Genomic DNA, 17,636 nt, shown 5'->3' on the forward strand with positions numbered 1-17,636 from the left:
GGCGGGGCGGGGCGGGCGGCCGAGCGGCGGTGTGGCGGAGCTGAGCGGCCCGGCGCGGCCCGGCCTGCCCCCCGCGGGCAGCGCGGCCCCCCGCCGGCCCCACCGCCAGCGGCGCTCCGGGGGGACCCGGACGCCTCAGCGGGGAGCGCTCAGTAAGTGCCGGCCCCGGAGAGCCGGGAGCACTAGCCGCCCCGGCGGGTGGGGCGCGGCGCTGAAACGCGGCTGCCTCCGGGGAGGGGCGCGGCGGCGGCGGGCTGGGCCATCGGGGGTCTCTGGCCGTCCTGTCCCGCCGGGCTGCGGGCGCAGGCGAGGGCTGCCGCGGCCTGTCGGTGACGGGGAAGGGCGGGCGGCGGGCGGCGGCCGCGCGCCGCGCTGTACCCGGCCCCGTCTCTGTGCCTGCCGCCCCGGCGAGGCCCGCCCAGCCCGGCCGGGCGAGGCGCGGCGCAGCGCTGCGGGCGGAGCGGAGCGAGCGGTGGGAGTCGGCTGCCAGCCCCGGGACCGCTCCCACGCCGCCGGCGGAGCGTGTCGGAGCGGGAGGGGCCGCGCAACCCGTTACCCGCCTGGAAGCGGCTCCCCGGGACGGCGAACGTGCGGCCTCCCGCAGGGACGGCGCGCCCCGCCGCTGCGGGCCCACTCTGCCCGGGAAGGCCGCGGGCGCGGGGCGGCCGGTGCGCAGCCGGAGGAGCGGTGGCGCGCCCGGGGAGCGCCCCGCGCTGGTGCCCGGGCGGGACGGGGCCGTGGCACGGCGGCGGCAGCAGGAGGGTGGCAGACGAGGCGCTCCGGGACAGCGGGCACAGGTGGCTGGGCGACTCCCCCAGCCCGGGGCTGCCCCAGCCCGCTGGGCCCTGGAGCGGGGGGGAGAAGCCCCCGGTTCCCGCTCGCAGCGGGAAGCCAGATCCCATAGGCGACAGCAGCCCTGTGCCGCCTGCCTTGTGGAATGGCTGGAGACACTTCATCTTTGTGAAGTAAAGCAGAAAAAATACTAGTTGTTATTTGCCTTCTTCATCCAGAGACCCCGCGACCCATCTTCATCCCCGTGACACAAACCTCTATTCCTGTCATACCCAAGAGGAAGCTGCAGCGTTAAACCCAAGACTCAAAAAGCCAGCAGCCTCAGGCTACTGCCCGACATGATGTTCTGCATCTCAGAGGTGCTGGCCACCACAGCATCTATCAGAAACCAGTTTGGAAATGCTGTCGTAGGGGAGAATCAAATGTGCTCTCCTTATTCCCAGACCCAGCAGAGCCCAGCACAGAGCGGTCCTGGCTGTGTGAGAAGCTCTGTTGGTGCAGGCAATGGAAGAATGCCAGCTCGCAGCAGTTGAGGATCTGGTTCCTCTTCTGTTCTATTTGTGCATGGACTATGCTGAAACCCACCAGCAATAGGTAGTAGCTGTCCCTGGCCCTAGAGCAGCCATCAGAGACTTGGAGTGTACCCAGCCTGCAGATCAAACTTCCAGCACCAGGATGACAACTGGGAAAGTGGTGGGAAAGATCATCATCATCATCTGCCCCTGGCTCTACCATTGTAAGCTGTGGGCCCTGAGCCATAATTGCAGTCAGCCTCCCCATCTGCCCCTCTGCAACCTAGACCAGAAGGGGCTTGGGAACAGCAATACCCTCATTTGGACCTGGACCTGGAGGTTGTCTAAGCCATGTCAGAAACCTTTCATACATGACTGCTTTTAGAGCTAGGTCTCTGGGCTTGGGAATCCTTCAGCATAGACAGGACCCTGAAAGCATGAACAAGAGCCTCTGTTCCCACCAGACCAGATTTTCAGCTGGCTAATTTTAAACTAGCCAGTGCATAGCAGCACAGCGTGTGGTCCATACAAAAGGGTTCTTTCCCAAAGGCTTGGTATCAGCTTCACCATCCAAGTTCCAGTGGTTTTCCAAAGCTGACCACCATATTGAGGTGAAGGCATAACCCATTTTGTTTCCAAAATTCAGGAGCTGTTCGAGATCACAAGCCGTACTTTGCAAAGCCCTTGGGCCTGCTTCACTCCTTTCACTTAGGCTCTTTTTCCACTTTTTGTTTCCTTGATGGTGGCTTTTAAAAAAAATGTGAATTATCATCATTGAGAGTTTCCCTGAACAGCACAGTCAGTGATTCTCTCTGGGCAGCTGCTTGGTCTGCCCAGTACCTGCTCAACAGTTCCTTCCTTTTCCCTGCTGGGCTGTAGCTGCTGCTGCTGCTATTGTGGCACTCAGATTTCAAATTTGCCATCTTTGTGCCCTAGTGTCCACTACACTTGAGCTCCAGTGTGGTCAGCAATGGCTGGGGAAATCCAGGTGCCACATGGTTTAAACTAGGCGTGCACAGTTTGGTGGTCAGTGAAGGCTGCAATGAACTTGTGTCTCAGCATGGTGTTAGGTGGGACCTGACCGGAACTGCCATCTTCACGTTCCTCTAGAAACTCACGGGAGTTTGACAGCTCACACAGTCTCCCAGGCACTTCAAAATCCCCCAGCAACTCGTGCTTCACAAAGTTGCTCACAGGGAGCTGTGAGACAGATCCTGCATGTGTGCTGAGAAACGTACCTGCTCAGGGAGATGCAGGACAAGTGCTGTCTGAGTCGAGGTGGCTACTCCAGCTGCGGACTGACCACAGAGCAGCCTGGTACTGTTCATCTGGTATGGTTTCTCTGCCTCGGTTGTTAGTGACAGATGTTAATCATGCTGCTTAATGCAGTTATGGACAGCAGTAAGGCATCACAGTAATGGGAGCTGCACAGTAACCTTGCCTAGAACAGAACAGAGTGGAGCAGAACAATGGCTCATTTCTCTTTGCAGACACATCTTTTCCATTCAGAGCTCATTAACCCCTGTCCCCCTGCTGCATTCTAGTCCAGACATGTTATATCTGCTAAACTGCTGAGGAATTATCAGAGGACTGCTACAGTAGTTCTTGGGGTTGTCATTGCTCTGGTCCAGAGGTAGCTGCATTTTCGCAGAAAGAGTTGCTGAACTAACGTTATAGGCAGTGATTTTATAAACACAGTTGTGCAAATGCTTCCCATAGGATCATCCCATGGTGTTTTGCAACTCCTGATGATTTGCGCAATAGAAGCATGAAGCAATTAAGCCTTTCATGTTTTCAGCATGAATAGATGTATCAAATTTCACAACTCATACAAAATTGGACTAATTTAAAAATTAATATTGATAATCAGCAGTGCATGACTAAGCTTGAGTGTGTGCTTTCATGAGGGACTTGAAAAATACTCACTGTCTGTAGTAGCAGATGGGGGACCAGTGTAAGGAAGTGCCTTTCCGGGGTGCATGGGATGAAGGAATGTGGGGCAACGGAGAGTGCAGTGACTGGATAGACCAGTGACTACCACAACAGGGAAGTCCAACTTCAGATTCAATAACATTCTGAGATATGGATGCCTCATGGCTGAGTGTTGTTTTATTGGACGTGTTCCCACTGATAAGGGTATCCATGTAACTTTCCAAAAATGAAAAACGAGACAGAAGCAGGAAAATGCTGTATCTGCAGATAGAGGCCGCCTGCCTCAGCCTGAAGCAGAACAAAGGCAGGGGTTCTGAGGCTGTCCCCACATCGGTCTGCCAAGTGCCTGCAAGGAGGCAGAGCTGAAGCAGCAAGGGGAGAGTGTATCACTGATTTCAAATGGATCGGGCATGACTCTGGGGGCTCTCAGTACCCCTGAAAAATCTTTTTCTTATTTTGAGTGGGCATCTGTGAGCTGTTCTCAAAAGCTGTACCAGTGAATCAGGAAACTTTGGAAAAGGTTGTGCCTGTCTCTTAAGAGCTCTGCACTGTTCATTTGTTCTCATTCTTTCCTAGGCTGAAACAAGTGTGGTTCCTATGAAGAAAAATCATCAGTGATGATGCTACAGGAGGTCTCACATGAGGGTCCTTGATACGAAGGGCAGCTTTCTACTTATGTAGCTGATGGGTGAGGACAACAGGTTGGTGAAAGGAGCTACCAAGAGCTGGCAGGATGAGTTACAGCTCACCCTCTATACATGATGTGTATCACAGCAGCACCACCACAGCCAAGCCAGGCACAGGCACAACTCTGGATGTGACTGTACCAGAAACAGCTACCATAAGCCCTGAGACTACCAGTTTCAACAGCACCAAAATCCCAGACGTGGCTAGCACCGGACCCGGCATGAGCACAATGCTGCTGTCCTTTGGGATCATTACCGTGATTGGGTTGGCTGTAGCTATGGTAAGAGAGGCCTGCTAAATATTTCTCTCTCTGTTGAGGATGGAGGGTGGCAAAGGGGCTCTAGGACTGATGGAAGCCATATGTGGTATCAGTATTTATTTTTAATAGCAGTAGGAAGTTTGGTTAAAAGAATGCAAAGCAGATTCTGTTCTGACTTGTTAAGTGGAACAGCTGCATTGATTTAAACCTTGTCAACACAGGGGCCCTGCAAGAAAGTTCATCCAAATTCAAGTTTTAAAGCAGACTGTTGAAACCACATTAATCTCCCCTGTGGACATTTGAATTTTTGAATTAAAGCGGCCTGAATCCATTTTAGCTGGACTCATTCTGGACTGCATTCCCAAGGTTCTGCTTGCTGGATATCAGCAAAGTACTTGAGATTTTCCTGCATAACTAACCTTGCTGTTAATGCTGTAGGCAGCAGCTTTCAGAAACTGTAGTTCTGGGCTTGACACAGGCAATGCAAGTGCTGCAGTTCTTCTTCTGATATGTAACCAGATCATTTACCTGCCAACAGAGAACAGAAGGTAGCAGCAAGCTCCCATTCCTCATATGAGGAAGGGCTTCACTAATACAACCATCAGAGGAGCCTACAGAAAGGGACTACTGCAAAATTGCATTGCAGACCCGAGGAGGAGTTTTTCCAAAAGCCCCTAAGAGAACCTGGAAACATTATCCTGGAAACGGTCCTAAGTTCCCAAGAGCAACACCCAGCGTTCGTAGTTCTCAGAACAAGGCTCTGGAGGCCAAAAGCCTCACTTCCTTCCCAGCACAGCCACTCTTACTGGCTGACATGAGGCAAGTCACTGAGCATGCCCTCTTTGCTTCTTCCCTTTATACTGGGGAGGGGGTAACAGCACTTCCATGCTGTAGGAAATCTACAGATGATGAAAGGTTCTTCATCCACTCTTAAATTGCCACACATGTCCTGCAGCCACCAGAAATGTGCTGAACTACACCTAGTAATAATACACCTAATACTCTTACTACTACTAACACGCCTAATAACACGCCACTCGAGCACGTAAGTGTCAGACATGATGTGCTACCAAGCTTACACTGATGCACATGAAAATTCATTTTTGGTTGCCACTTCTCCCTTCCCCCTGCTTTGGTGTGCAGTGACACCAGACTTGCTACACCTCCTTTCTCTGTGCCCTGTGCCCAAAATTTCTCTTCTCAGCTGTTCCCCATCCTACTGTGACTGTTATAATGATGGTTTTCTTTCTCCCTCAGGTTCTGTATATCAGGAAGAGGAAGAGGTAAGTAACGTCTATTGCTGGCTGAAGGAAGCTCAGTACTTCAAAATGCAGAGAGAACTAGGAAGGAGACAGGAAGATGGGGAGAGTGTGAGGGATGGCTGTCTGAGAACAAACCTACAGGGATTCAGCTGTGTGTGAATGAGGCAGGGGTAGGGACACTGCACTCCTAATACTGGGCCACCTTCAAACATCAGAGCTTCAGAGGCTCCCGCACAGCTTTGGCAAGGAAAACATGGTTGAGCAGGAGGTTAGCCTGCAAACTCTTCATGCTTCATCTGTGAGATACGCTAAAACAGAGGAGAGTGTTATGAGCGTGTAAAGAAGCTGGGAACCTTTGCATGAGAGGTGTGGATCTCACATTTCAGCCATTCCCAGATCCCCGTTTTCCAAGACCCTGGGCCAATGACACTGGCCTTGCAAGGCTGAAGGCCTCTTTAGCTGCAGTCACAGCAACTGGCAGTAGCATAGTGCAGAGATGCAGCCTTCTAGCCTTAGTGTTAATTTCCTTGTTAAGCTTGCTGAAAATAGAGAGGAGAGCAGCATGCAGGGAGACACACATCTTGATTCTTCTGTTTCTGACAGCAGAGGCTGGTGAAGATCCATTAGATGTGGTACCTCCCCCCTGCCTGACCTTGTGGCAGGCCTGGCATGGCCATGGGCTTTGAAGAAGTGCTGCTGCCCACTGTAAAATTTCCAAGCCAGACCCTGAATCCCAGATCTGGGTACTGCCATAGTAGCAGCTAATGCTTGGCCTATTAACATAGTGCTGCTGGAGATAATGGTTGTGTTGGCAAACCTGTGTAGAAGCAGGGAGGGAATGTGTCATCCTAACAATTGCCAAAATAGATATTTGTGGTGACACTGCCAGTAACTGCTTGTGTGTTTCCCTGCCCCACCGCCCAAAACTCAGCTACAGCCTAAGGCAGGGCTTAGTGTTTTCACAAGAGCATGCCCACCCATCCGTCCTCCACCTCTGAGCTGCCCAGTAGTTAGGGAGACCCACTGGGGTAGTACTTTATAGCTCTGTCACTTGGAGCAATGATAGAAGAGTAAGAACAGTCTGTCCACAGGCATCAACCTCCTATGAGAAACTCTCTTTCCTGTTTTCTATTTATTATTTTCTATTTTTATGTACTTCAACCCCAGAGTTAAAGTACTGCTCTTAGACCACTGGAGCTAGAAGTGGACTTTTGCTGGCAGACATGGTGTGACGTCGCAGGACAGGCTGTTGTGTATAGAAGGAAGGGGAGGTCACAAAATGCCTAGCCAGTATGTTCCACCATCTCTTTTGTCCCACCACATAAAGCTTGGTATTTTAAGGTCTGCAGGAACTTAAATCCCTGTCTGATTCCTCTATTCATAATGCCTGCTAACATAGATTAGTGATGGCAATTAATCCCTGTAACTGCACTCTGGGTATCTTCCACTACTGCCAGCTATGTGTAGTAGGTTCTTATCCTCATCTCTGTGGGACAGGACATAATCCTTATCCAGCAAGAGCAATATGAGCAGAATCCCTGCACAGGAGGAGAAATAGGCTGCAGATAGCCTCAGCAGTGAGGTGGGGAAGGCAGCCTGAGCACCTGTCCTCCTCAGCCAACCCTTTCTCTTCCCTCCCATGGGCAGGTTGGAGAAGTTACGGCACCAGCTCATGCCCATGTACAACTTTGATCCCACTGAGGAACAGGATGAACTGGAGCAGGAGCTGCTGGAACACGGGCGAGATGCAGCATCTTCCCAGGCATCGCAGAACAAGGTAGGCATCAGGGACCAGTGAGTCTGTTACTACAACCACTGGCACCTGCACTGTTTTTGTTACAGAGTCAAAACATTGTAGGATTGTAGAGTAAGTAAACCATGTCAGACTTCAGGAGGACTTTGCCCATCTCTGCCAGCCCTGGAGATACAGGGGTTGAGCATTCTGGAGTGCTTAGGATGGACTGAAGAGTCAGGCAAGTAGGACAAAGAGCCTGAGGAGGCAAAGCACTGGCTCTGCTCAACTAGGAGAGAGAAAAGAACAACTTCAGTAATTAAGGGCAAGTTTACTACAGTTTACTGCCCAGGGCACCACAAGGGAGCAGTAGGATGATGAATGCCGTTTTCTGGGAGATGGGCTTCAGTGCCTACAAGGCACTGAGGCTCCTTTGCCCTGGCCCTGAAAAGCAAGTAATTTCCACCCAGTTTTAAGGTATCCCTGCTTTGCCCAAGGACTTAAGTATGGAACAAGGCCTTGCTGAGGGAAAGCCTGTAGTAACAGCTTACTGTGCTGCGAGCCCTGAAGAACGCAAGCAGAAAGCCTGCACGTTGTTGTGGCATGGCACATCTGGTCTTCTCACCAGCACCTCCAGGCCAACCCTGCTGGGCACAGAGCAGTGTGGCTCAGAAAGAGAAAAGGGAGGAGAGTTCTCCATTTGAATTTGGGGAGAGGGGAAGGCAGCTTTGCTTTGACCCCTCCCAAGTGTTCAAAAGCATGCAGTATGCTGCAAAATGACAGGGTCCTCAGAGACCACTGACTTGCTACTTGTGAGTTAGGAAAGAGCCTGATAGCTTGGCCAGTTGTTTTTGGTTAATAAGTCTTTTGTCAAAGACCCATCTGGACATCTCCTTCCCCCATCTTCAAGAGGTAGGAGAAACAGGGAAGAAGGGCTTCTCACCATCGTTTGCAGCCACCTTCACAGTGTTTTCTGTTTCCTTTGTCACCGCCACAACCACACAAAAAGCCTTTCTGAAAGACAGAGCCAGCAGGGATGGTTGGAAAAGGTATGTCTCTTAGCCAGTGATGCAGCCTCCCCTTAGAGTAAGCATCTCTCCTTTCCTGAATTCCTCTCCAGCTGCTCTGTGTTGCCTGTGTCTTCCCTTGCTTTTCCAGTTCCAGGAGCAATTCTCAGTTTCCACACACTTCACACCTTCAGCTATCGGTAGCAAGCTTGGTGTGGGAGAAAGGAAAAGAGGAAATAATAAATACAACTGTAATTATAAAATATTTACCTTGAGATATGCTTCCCAAGCTGCTAAAGAGCTCAAAGGAGATGTGTGTCTTGAAATATGAAAGATAGTCAACATATTCCATACAGTGGTTTGGTACAGCAAGGAATACTGTTGTATAAAAGCAAAGGATCTTGTCCTCAAAGTAGCGCATACTGGGAAAACATCAGGTCCTTCTGTTAGTGCACACAGAGGACTCCCTTCAGGTAGTAAAAGGGGGAAATGACAAGGCCAGAGTTAAACTTAGCACAGTAAAAGCAGATCCTATGTAGGGACTGGCCAGCAGGATACCTCAGATCCCTCCAGAGCTTGCTAATGCACAGATATCTCTGCTTGGAAAGTACACAAGCTTAAAAGCTTAACATAGTAAGAGTGGGAGAGTCTATAAACAACAGCTAAAGTTCAGTCTGTGGCACGTTTCCAGGCCTTCTTGATGAAAAGTCTTTTCGTGCTGCCTTGTATATATAAATAGTGAGACCCAGTAGTCCAACGATGTTGGAATTTTAAACCGGCATGGATGGGCTGACGTACTCTCTGGCCTGTTGGTATTTTTCTGACACAGCCTTGTTAATGCCACATTGGTCAGCCAGCCTCCCCTTCCATCAGGGGCAGAGTCTAGTTACAGTACTGTGCAGTCTGTGCCAAGCACACACACCTGAGCAAAGGCAGACTTGCTGGGTCTCATCTTTCACTGCTTCAATGCAGATTCTGCTGACAAGTCAAGGAGCCCTCCAGAGACCCAGCCGTCTTGTGTTCACAGACGTTGCCAATGCCATCAATGCATGAACAATACCTGCCCCTGCTCTGGGATCATGCTGAGACTGGGGAGGATGAAGCCAACAAACCAGTGACTTCCCGCAAGCACGGCCGATCCACTGAGCCCAGCTGGTCACTCCATTGGTTTGTGTTACAAAAGGGCACAAGCACTGGGAACTGTCACCACTTTGGGAAGCAAACCCTTTGTGATGGCAGTGGTGATTTTTTGGCGCGTCTGTTACCACTAAAAGGTCCTGAGCTCCAGTTTCTGGGCTGGCGCTGACTGCTATCATTTACAGAGCTGCGTGCTTAGGAACAGTGCCTGCTTTGTTGTAGATTAACTTGTCAGAGCACATGTGCATGCTCTCTGGGTCAGGGAAGGAGAGGTGCGTGTTTCAGAGAGCTTCCCCACTGGCTTTGTGCCACCAGTCCCCCAAAAAAGGGATGAATGAGCCTCTCTGCACAGTGACCGCATCTTTGGCTGGTCCTGGAGGTGTGACTCGTGGCAAAGCCCCTTTGAGTAAGGAGAGCAGACTCCCCTAGCTGAGTGGTAATCTGGGACGTGGCAGGGAAAAAACACCATGAGCTTATCCCCCTTGTGGCACGTAGGCTGCTGAGAAATGTGTGTCTGGGATGACGTTGAAGCATGGGGAGTTCACCAGCTTTAAAAAGTGAAATGGTGAACATCTGGCTGATTACATCTTAACTGAGCAAGTGGCTGAATATCCCAAATGAGGGCTGCTGTATACACAGCAGGGAATTCACACAGCTAGAGACAGGAGGTGTCAATGTTTGGCGATGTGACTCCCTGCTGCTGCGCTAGGAATAACGGTGCTTGAGCCACAGAGAGGAGTCAAGTAGAACTGGGCTTCTGACACTATGTATCCCTCCTCCTGTTCTGGCTCAGGGAAGTTTCTACAGTGCAGAATATTATCCAGAAAAAAAGATTAACCCTTGAAATATTTTCTTTTAAATAAGGAAAAACATGTATTGGCTCAGGATCATTACAACAGCCCCATGTCTGCCCACAGAGGTGACTGAACAGCTGGTTCGTACTTCCTTTCCTGCCAGGACCTGCAGTCAGAGCTTCCTCTTCTTCCTGCTGAAGGAACCCCCAGCTCTGTGTTAGCTTCTGCTCGTGTTACCTGCTAATGCAGGGAGGGCAGAACTAGACAAGTAAGCCAGGAGTTGCCCTGTAACCCTGAAGCATCTCTGCCTGTGCGTTCTTCAGGGCTGCAGGAGGGAGAGAGAGCAAAGGGGTCTCTGGCCACCTTGGCTGTGCGGCATGGGGGCTGCCCACGGCAGAGCCTTTCAGTGGCCACCAGCCCCGAGTGCTGCAGGCCAGCACAGTGGCCAGGGGCCAGCAGCAGAGCCTGCATGCAAGCATCAGTGCCCAGCCGTGCATTGATCACCTGATATTTTTTTGCAGTATATGCATTTGTCAGTTGGATCATATTCCATCCACAGCACCGGTCAAAACGGAATCAAGGCAAGCCAAAATTTGAACACATATCTAAAGGTAGGCTTTATGCAAGGAGACCATTGCACTGAGTAGCAATTCAGGTATCATGGGCTTTGTGGCAAGTTTGGGCCTGGCGTTTTTTGTTCTCCCAAATCTTTTTATTTTTCTTCTTTTTTCTCCACTGTGATCTTCCTCCCTCCCCACCACCCACCCCCCTTCATTAAATGTAGACTCTTTCCTGGGCATGTGTCACTGATCACACAGTTTCTTACCAGCCCTTCTTCACTGACACAGCTTCCCTCCTGGCACTTTTGCAAGGCTAAGTTGCTTTAATTTTACAGTATCCCTCTTTCTTTTAAAAACCAGGGAGTTCTGGGAGTGTATTAGGACCGGGAGTGTCATCATCTGTGGAAAACAGCCCATCCTCCATACCCAGGGGATCTGGCAGGAGTTACTCCCAGGCTGTTGGTTGCTGCTGGTGTTTGCACTCCAGGGGTACAGTTGGAAGGAAGGTGCATGGGTACAAATACACAATAAGGTCCTTAGGATTTGGACGCTATCTGTGGGTCTTCCCAGAGGTTATGTCTCTGTGACCAGCTGAGAGGCAGACACATCACCCACCCCACCCCCCACATGCATACTTAAGCATCTCCTCCAAATGCTCACTGAGGGCAGCCAGCTACAAAGACATCAGATTTCTCCCTTCAGCAGCTGCCACGCCACTGCCTATCACACTCCCACGCTCTGCAGCCAGACAGGGATGCAAGCGGCAGCAGGCGTGTGTGGCTGTCCTAAATCACAGCATTTCCCCTGGAACGCTTAGGATTGTAACTTCATTTGTTGTTTTAAACTAGATAAAAGGCAAGTGTAAGCTGAGCTGATTCCTCAGACCAACAACCTACTTTGTGCTCATTACCCACCTCCACGTGCTGTGCATGCAGCTGCCAAGCAGTGCAGCTGCCAGCTCAGGTGCAAAAACATGCACCTTGTTCCACTTTGATGCAGAGCTATATCTTGTATAACAAACTCAGTTACAGAGGAATTCTCTTTAACCATTCCTCCTGTAACAGTAGGCTTTGTCCTGTGATGACTGCCCTTATATTAAAGAAGTACAGATAAAATACTAAAAGAATATTACGGGTATTTGCTGGGCTTGCACTGGAGTATTCTTTTAGTTCAATAGCACCTCCTCTCACAGGTCTTGGAAGTATATGTACAGTTTAGCAGAAGCATTATAATGTAATTTAATTCAAGTGTTTCTGTGTTTTAAGCATTGAAATATAATTAAACTATTTACATGAAATCTAGTGTGGTTGTCTTTTTCCCTCCTTACCATTCGTGTTTTCCACAGAAAACTGCTGGAGTGTATCCTCAATACCTGTTGTTAATTCAGGTGTACTGAATTCCCTTACTTTTTCAAAGACTGAAGTAAGTGTGAGAAACTTGGAAGGACAAACTCGGGGCAGGGGAGTATGTGTGTGTCAAGGTTTAGTGTTCCACAGCATGGAAACTCAGACCTGTCCAGGAAACCCTGGTGCTTGGTGGAGAAGCCAGGAAGGCAGGATCTTCCAGCCTAACAGACCCTAGGCATCTAGATTGCATAAAGACAAATGCCAGATTGTCTGTTTGCCATATTATGCTTTAATCAACTTAATTCCTGGACGAACTAGGGGTTCATCAGATCACCTGCAGCTCTGTCCTCAATAGCCTGCCCACACTGGGGTGGACATTGTGGGCAGCAGCATTAGTAGCTCCCTGGTGAAACTGTTGCTGTATTTGAGATTTGTTTTCTGCCTCACCTTCTGGCCCACAGACCCAAAACTTGGGACTAGTTAAGAAAGGTGTCAGATTAACTGAAGAGGTTATGCACAGGAACAAAACTAATTGTATGAAAAGCTAAATAGTTGTATGGCACTCAGAACAATGTGGGGCATAAACTGACTGCTGTGGAGACTTCTGGACGTACACATGAAGCAGAACTGGCTTGTGTTCCAATCCAGCCAGTTATGAGGTACTGTAAGATCTACAAGAGGATGGAATTAGGTATCAACATTGGGTTTTAAGGGCCTATCTGTTTTCCTCCGTGTGCGATTCCTCACATTCATTATTCCTTGTTTTCACATAGGTCTGTAGCTCCTGAATGACCAAATCATGTTTTATAGGGCCCAAAACTCCAATTCAGATAAAGAATCTGACCTTGTCTGGTCCTATACATGTGTGCTGAGGTTGTTGCACATGGAAGAGGCAAAGCAGAAGCCTAAGGTACTATGTTTTATACCTTTATTAAAAACAAACTTCAAGGCTAATTTGCAAGTTGCCAACGCTCTTCATGCCTTCACCAAAACGGTTTATGAGAATCTTCCAAACTTTGCTAGATAAGAAACCTTCTTCAGCTCCTGTGTTTTGAATCCAACTGTAATGAATTCCTATTTTTGACTGAGTCAGACCAAAACTGTCTTGAACTTAAAAACACTTGAAATGAATTTGCTTAGACATAGGATTTGGCTACGTAGAAAAGGTAACTAACTATATGGGAATTAAAAATTGGTTATCATTTCAAAAAAAGAAAATCCATGTAATCCAGCATGAGATCCTAGCTCTCTGAGGATGGCTAGAATCCTGCCCACCTTTAATAGGCATTGGCTTTCATTCCAAGTCTCTGTGTAAACATGGAAGCTGAAGCTATGGACTGGGATTTTAGCTACTCAGAGTACCTCCTAATAGTGTGGAATTCTGCTTGTTCCTTGAACACTTACATTTGTATGGAGACATGTTTTCTACTGTGGCTTCCCAATGGAGTATTAAGAGGTAGCAAAGACCAGATTGTTTTTTTCTTTTTTTTTTTTTTTTAAGAGAAGCATTTTGTATGCATGTCCTAGGGGAATACTGCTGACCTAAAGCAAATGGGTTTAGTATCTAGCTGAGACGGTTTCCATCCCTAGTCCATGCCACCAGCTGAGAAAGGTTTGACTGATGTCATAAGAAAAGCCTGAGTCTTACAGATGCAATCCCTAATCCATTTAGAGGAAGCTGAAGTTCCAGTCTCACGTTGTAACAGCTATTACTCTCAGGTAATAGGGGTTAAGTAAATAGGCCTTACAGCCTTGCAAGCAGAGTACTAAACCTGCCAATTTGCCTGAAAATCGGCTAAAAGAAGCAGGTAAAAATATCTTGGTCTGCAACTGGAGCGGACTTTAAATGCAGACATGACCTGCAGCTGAACTTGCATGTCCATGGAAGAAGAGCAGCTCCCTAACCTGAATTCAGAGGAAATCCAGTTTGATCTTCTCATGTAACCATCAACAGTTATAGATTTGTGCCCACCTGGATTTATCCACAGAGCAGGAGCAGGGGATCAAACTCTTCCCATACCTGGCAGCACACCTCATCCTAAAGCGTAAGATTTATGTCTGTCCCTGTTATCTAATCCTTTTAATCCTTGTTGTATCTGATATGTGGTAGGGGAGGCACAAAGGTTATCTGTGATGCAGTTTTCTACTGAGACCACCAAACTCCATACACAAGAAAATACTGTTGGGGCAAACCAGACAAGATATAGAATAAACAGGATCAGGACTGATCGCTGCTAAACTGAGTGGACTGGACAAAATGGCCTAGAAGGAAGAAATATTTTTTCTCCTATTATCTCTCTCCAATCAGCCTTTCCTCTTAATTCTGCATACATTTTCTCATGTTAAACAAATACCTGCTAAGGGAACAAACCTCTGATGAAAGGATAATAAATGAGCTCAATATATACTACCATTTCATGGGTTTCTGCTATGCACTGCCATAAATTTAAAGCCAATTATGTTCTGTTTAAATATTTAACACTGTAAAGCTAGCCAATTTTACATCTTGTCAAAGATAATTGAAATACCCACTTTGTCCCTTTAATAGGCAGGCAGAGCATCCACGAGATGGAAAATACCACTAGAATTTCACTGTTTACAACTGGATATTGGAAATACCCTCAATTCTTCAGAATTTAGCAAGGTCAGCTGTGACACAAAGCACAAATCTGCAATACAATGCGAGACAGAGCAGGCAGTGACAATCTCTGACCAACTGGCTACTGCTGTCTCCCAAAACTAGACTGTATCAGCAAGCTTTTGTTTGCATAACTGCAACACTAGAGGACCTCACATACACACACTGTGAACTAAAAGTACCAACTAATTTAAATTGAATCCTGGGGCTCTGAAAGGAAGCAACCTTTGTCAGACGGTCCTTTGAAGTGATGAAATCCAGTGGCTGTGACTAAGCTTGTAAACATTGTGCACTCAGAGTTGCTATCAAATTCAGGGGAGGGCCACCAGGCCAGGAGCTGGTTATAGGGGATGGCCCTAAGCTGATAATGCTAGGATAAAAGTTTCTGAACCGATCCCCAAGACATCAGGGTGTGAACTTTCCTCTAAACCATCCAAGCTACGGACCACTGGAGCAACAGCATTATTAAGTAAGCTGGAAATGCCATGGAAGTTTTCTTTCCCATATAGTCAAGGACTCAAAGACTGTCTCTCAGATGCAGTTCCTGTGGGCAACTGACCAAAACTTAACTCTTGGGACTCCATCAATCTACCAGAAGTGATATGACATATAAGTTCAGCAATTAGCTGTGTAAATAGATTTCCTTCACTGTATCTGCACTCCTGAGTCAACATTAGCCTTCTGTTCAACTACTGCTGTCTGTGGCAGGGCAAGGCACCCTGTTACCCAAGTATTCTTAAGAAAGATCAATATCCTCACAAAAGATGTACTACAAACCGTGGAAAGCATCTCTCTGACAAGGCATTTGCCATTTCTTCCCTTAAGTCCCTGCTTGGATGTTTGGGGTAAGCCAACAGACAACAGAGAGAAAGCTTGGCCAAAACTATCACAAAGAAAGAATTTGAAATATGACATTAAAAATCCTGTTTGCTTTCCAGTCCTCTGGATTCAGCAAGACATGAACAGGTGACATACTACTGAGCTGCAGCAAGGATGTTACTCAAGAGATCTCCTAAGACCAGTAGTTTTGCCGGGCCTGGAACCGTCTTTTCCAGTGATGCCTAAAGGGAAAGATCACGGGAGAGAGAGGGTTAGAGCTCTGGGTCCAGGAGCCAAGCTGCCCAAATGCCCCGTTACAGAGTCAGTGCAAGGTTAAAAGGTGGCAAGAATCTGCTTCCAAACAACAAAGGTCTCCACAGCAACATTCCCATTGCTCTTTTGCCAGCTCCAGGCTAAAGACTGACCCACTGGTTTCCCTGGCAGCCAGCCTCAGCAGGAGGCTAGTGAAAGCCCAGAAGTTACAGTCTGCGTGAAATCCTCTGGCTTCTGCTGTGCAAACACACATGATCAACCTCTGCGGTGAGCAGTTATGTATTTCCAAGTGCAACTCTGGATCCTCATGAGACACAGAGTACCAGAAGTGCCTTACCCAACATCGTAAACATCAGGAAAGCAGATGCACAGAAGGTCTAAAAAATGCCTCAGAGTGGGGAATGTTTATGGCTACACACGCTTGCTCTGATCTGTGGTTAACCCCATGGTTTCAGGAAAGCTGAGATATTGGGGCAGCAGAGGGAACAAAGACAAAGGAGTTGGCAGCTGCTCTCTCGATGTACTGAGAACATGGGGAAGGAAAGACAGGCAAGGAGCAAGGTCTGGAGGCTGCTTCTGGCTTTGGACTGCGGCTTGGAAGTTTAGCCGTAAAGCAAACTCCCTCTCACACCTATACTTCATTCACCAAACAAAGTTACTGAAACAAACCCAGGCTGCTTTTGTGGCTTAGGAGGCTACGAATCAGCTTCATCAATCATTTATTTGGTAGTGGTACTCCTGGAAGAGAAGACAATTGCTTCTTGGCCCAGAAACCAAAAACTTTAACAACTGAGCTGTGATTGGCAGCACTTGCATGTAGCAACACAATAAAGTCTGAACCATCATCAAACCCCTGCCTGCTCCTGGATAACCTAGAGCCACCCATAACCAGTGCCTTGGGAAAATTGGAGCTGAATCCCCCAACTAAAGGCCATGGGAAAATATCAGCTAGCTTTAAAGCAGCTCCCTGCCCCTTGGCAGGTTTGCAAGTCTTGCGTATTTCTAGTTCGGCTCTTCCTATTTCATGATTTCCCCTGTAACAGACTGACTGAAAACCAGGGAGTCAGTCATTGTTTATTTCAGCAATTCTTTCTTAATGTTGCAGACATGAAGCCCAGGGCAGATCTCTTTCCCAGAGTTTTACAGCATACAACCCGCAGGATAAGCAAGCATGTGTATCCTCCCATGACCTCTCTCTAGCCAGCACCTCAAAAATCCTCACCTGAAAGAAAAAGCAAACCAATGAACCCCGCAATGACCAAAAGCTCTGGCTGTGCCTGTAGCAGAAGATTATTACGTGATTGGAGAATACTGACAACAAATCTCAGAGCAGTAGCCTCCTGCACACACAACAGAAAAGCTTGCAGGCATTTAATATCTAAATTAAACCCAGACCCACAGAATGGGTTAATCCAGAAACTGTCTGAAAGCTGCTACAGCTGCATCTTGCTTGCAGACAAGCCACAGGATTTAGTTTCCAGCAAGTCAGAATAGTAAATTTCCCCTTTCCCTTTTTAGTCAGAAGTTTCTAAGACAGGATTACTGCTCCGTCTCAAGCTCCCGAGTGAATAACAACTGCTACAAAATTTTCCAGAGGATTTCCAGGTTTCATGCTGTACACGCTTATCCTCACTGATTTTCTGGTTAATCCCACTGATTTGCTAGCAGGTTTTTTTCTTACAGAAGCGCATGCCTTCCCCAACAGTAAAACTCCCCTCTCCGTGTCTGGTGCTGAGCACGCAGCGCCATGCGCTGCACTGCTGTCTTGTGCTGACCGCAGCATCCGCTTTATCCTGTCACATCTGGTTCTACCTCATTGCAACAGGAGGGAAACATATTCCTCATGTCACTGCCCTCGGTCCCACTCAAACTGAAAGGAAGAAGAA

The 17,636-nt window shown here is 48.3% G+C and overlaps 2 protein-coding genes across 16 annotated transcripts in view; one reads left to right on the forward strand and one right to left on the reverse strand.

Moving 5' to 3' along the window:
* Positions 1 to 17,636, forward strand: part of C4H3orf18 (chromosome 4 C3orf18 homolog) — a 27,857-nt gene continuing 10,221 nt past the window's right edge. Inside the window, exons 1-6 of one of the 11 annotated variants that reach the window (XR_008821406.1) lie at positions 2 to 152; positions 3,813 to 4,203; positions 5,440 to 5,465; positions 7,092 to 7,221; positions 12,831 to 12,930; positions 14,569 to 15,692. Coding sequence is in view for 10 of the 11 variants with exons in the window: in XM_056335620.1 (XP_056191595.1) it covers positions 3,970 to 4,203; positions 5,440 to 5,465; positions 7,092 to 7,221; positions 10,636 to 10,761 (516 nt within the window). In the remaining variant the exon portion in view is untranslated. Of the gene's footprint in view, positions 153 to 1,010; positions 2,636 to 3,812; positions 4,204 to 5,439; positions 5,466 to 7,091; positions 7,222 to 8,185; positions 11,976 to 12,830; positions 12,931 to 14,568; positions 15,693 to 17,636 lie in introns of those variants that run through there. The other 10 variants (XM_056335624.1, XM_056335629.1, XM_056335621.1 and 7 more) reach the window with 10 other exon arrangements.
* Positions 12,932 to 17,636, reverse strand: part of LOC130147862 (high mobility group protein HMGI-C-like) — a 20,242-nt gene continuing 15,537 nt past the window's right edge. For 4 of the 5 annotated variants that reach the window (XM_056335632.1, XM_056335631.1, XM_056335634.1 and 1 more), the window contains 2 exons: positions 15,634 to 15,719; positions 12,932 to 13,081 (listed from right to left, as the gene is read on the reverse strand). In XM_056335632.1, coding sequence (XP_056191607.1) covers positions 12,952 to 13,081; positions 15,634 to 15,719 — 216 coding nt within the window. In that variant the 3' untranslated portion in view covers positions 12,932 to 12,951. Of the gene's footprint in view, positions 15,720 to 17,636 lie in introns of all 5 variants that reach the window. The other variant, XM_056335635.1, reaches the window with a different exon arrangement.

This window comes from Falco biarmicus, chromosome 4, assembly GCF_023638135.1.
Source record: "Falco biarmicus isolate bFalBia1 chromosome 4, bFalBia1.pri, whole genome shotgun sequence".
Classification (NCBI taxonomy): Eukaryota; Metazoa; Chordata; class Aves; order Falconiformes; family Falconidae; genus Falco; species Falco biarmicus.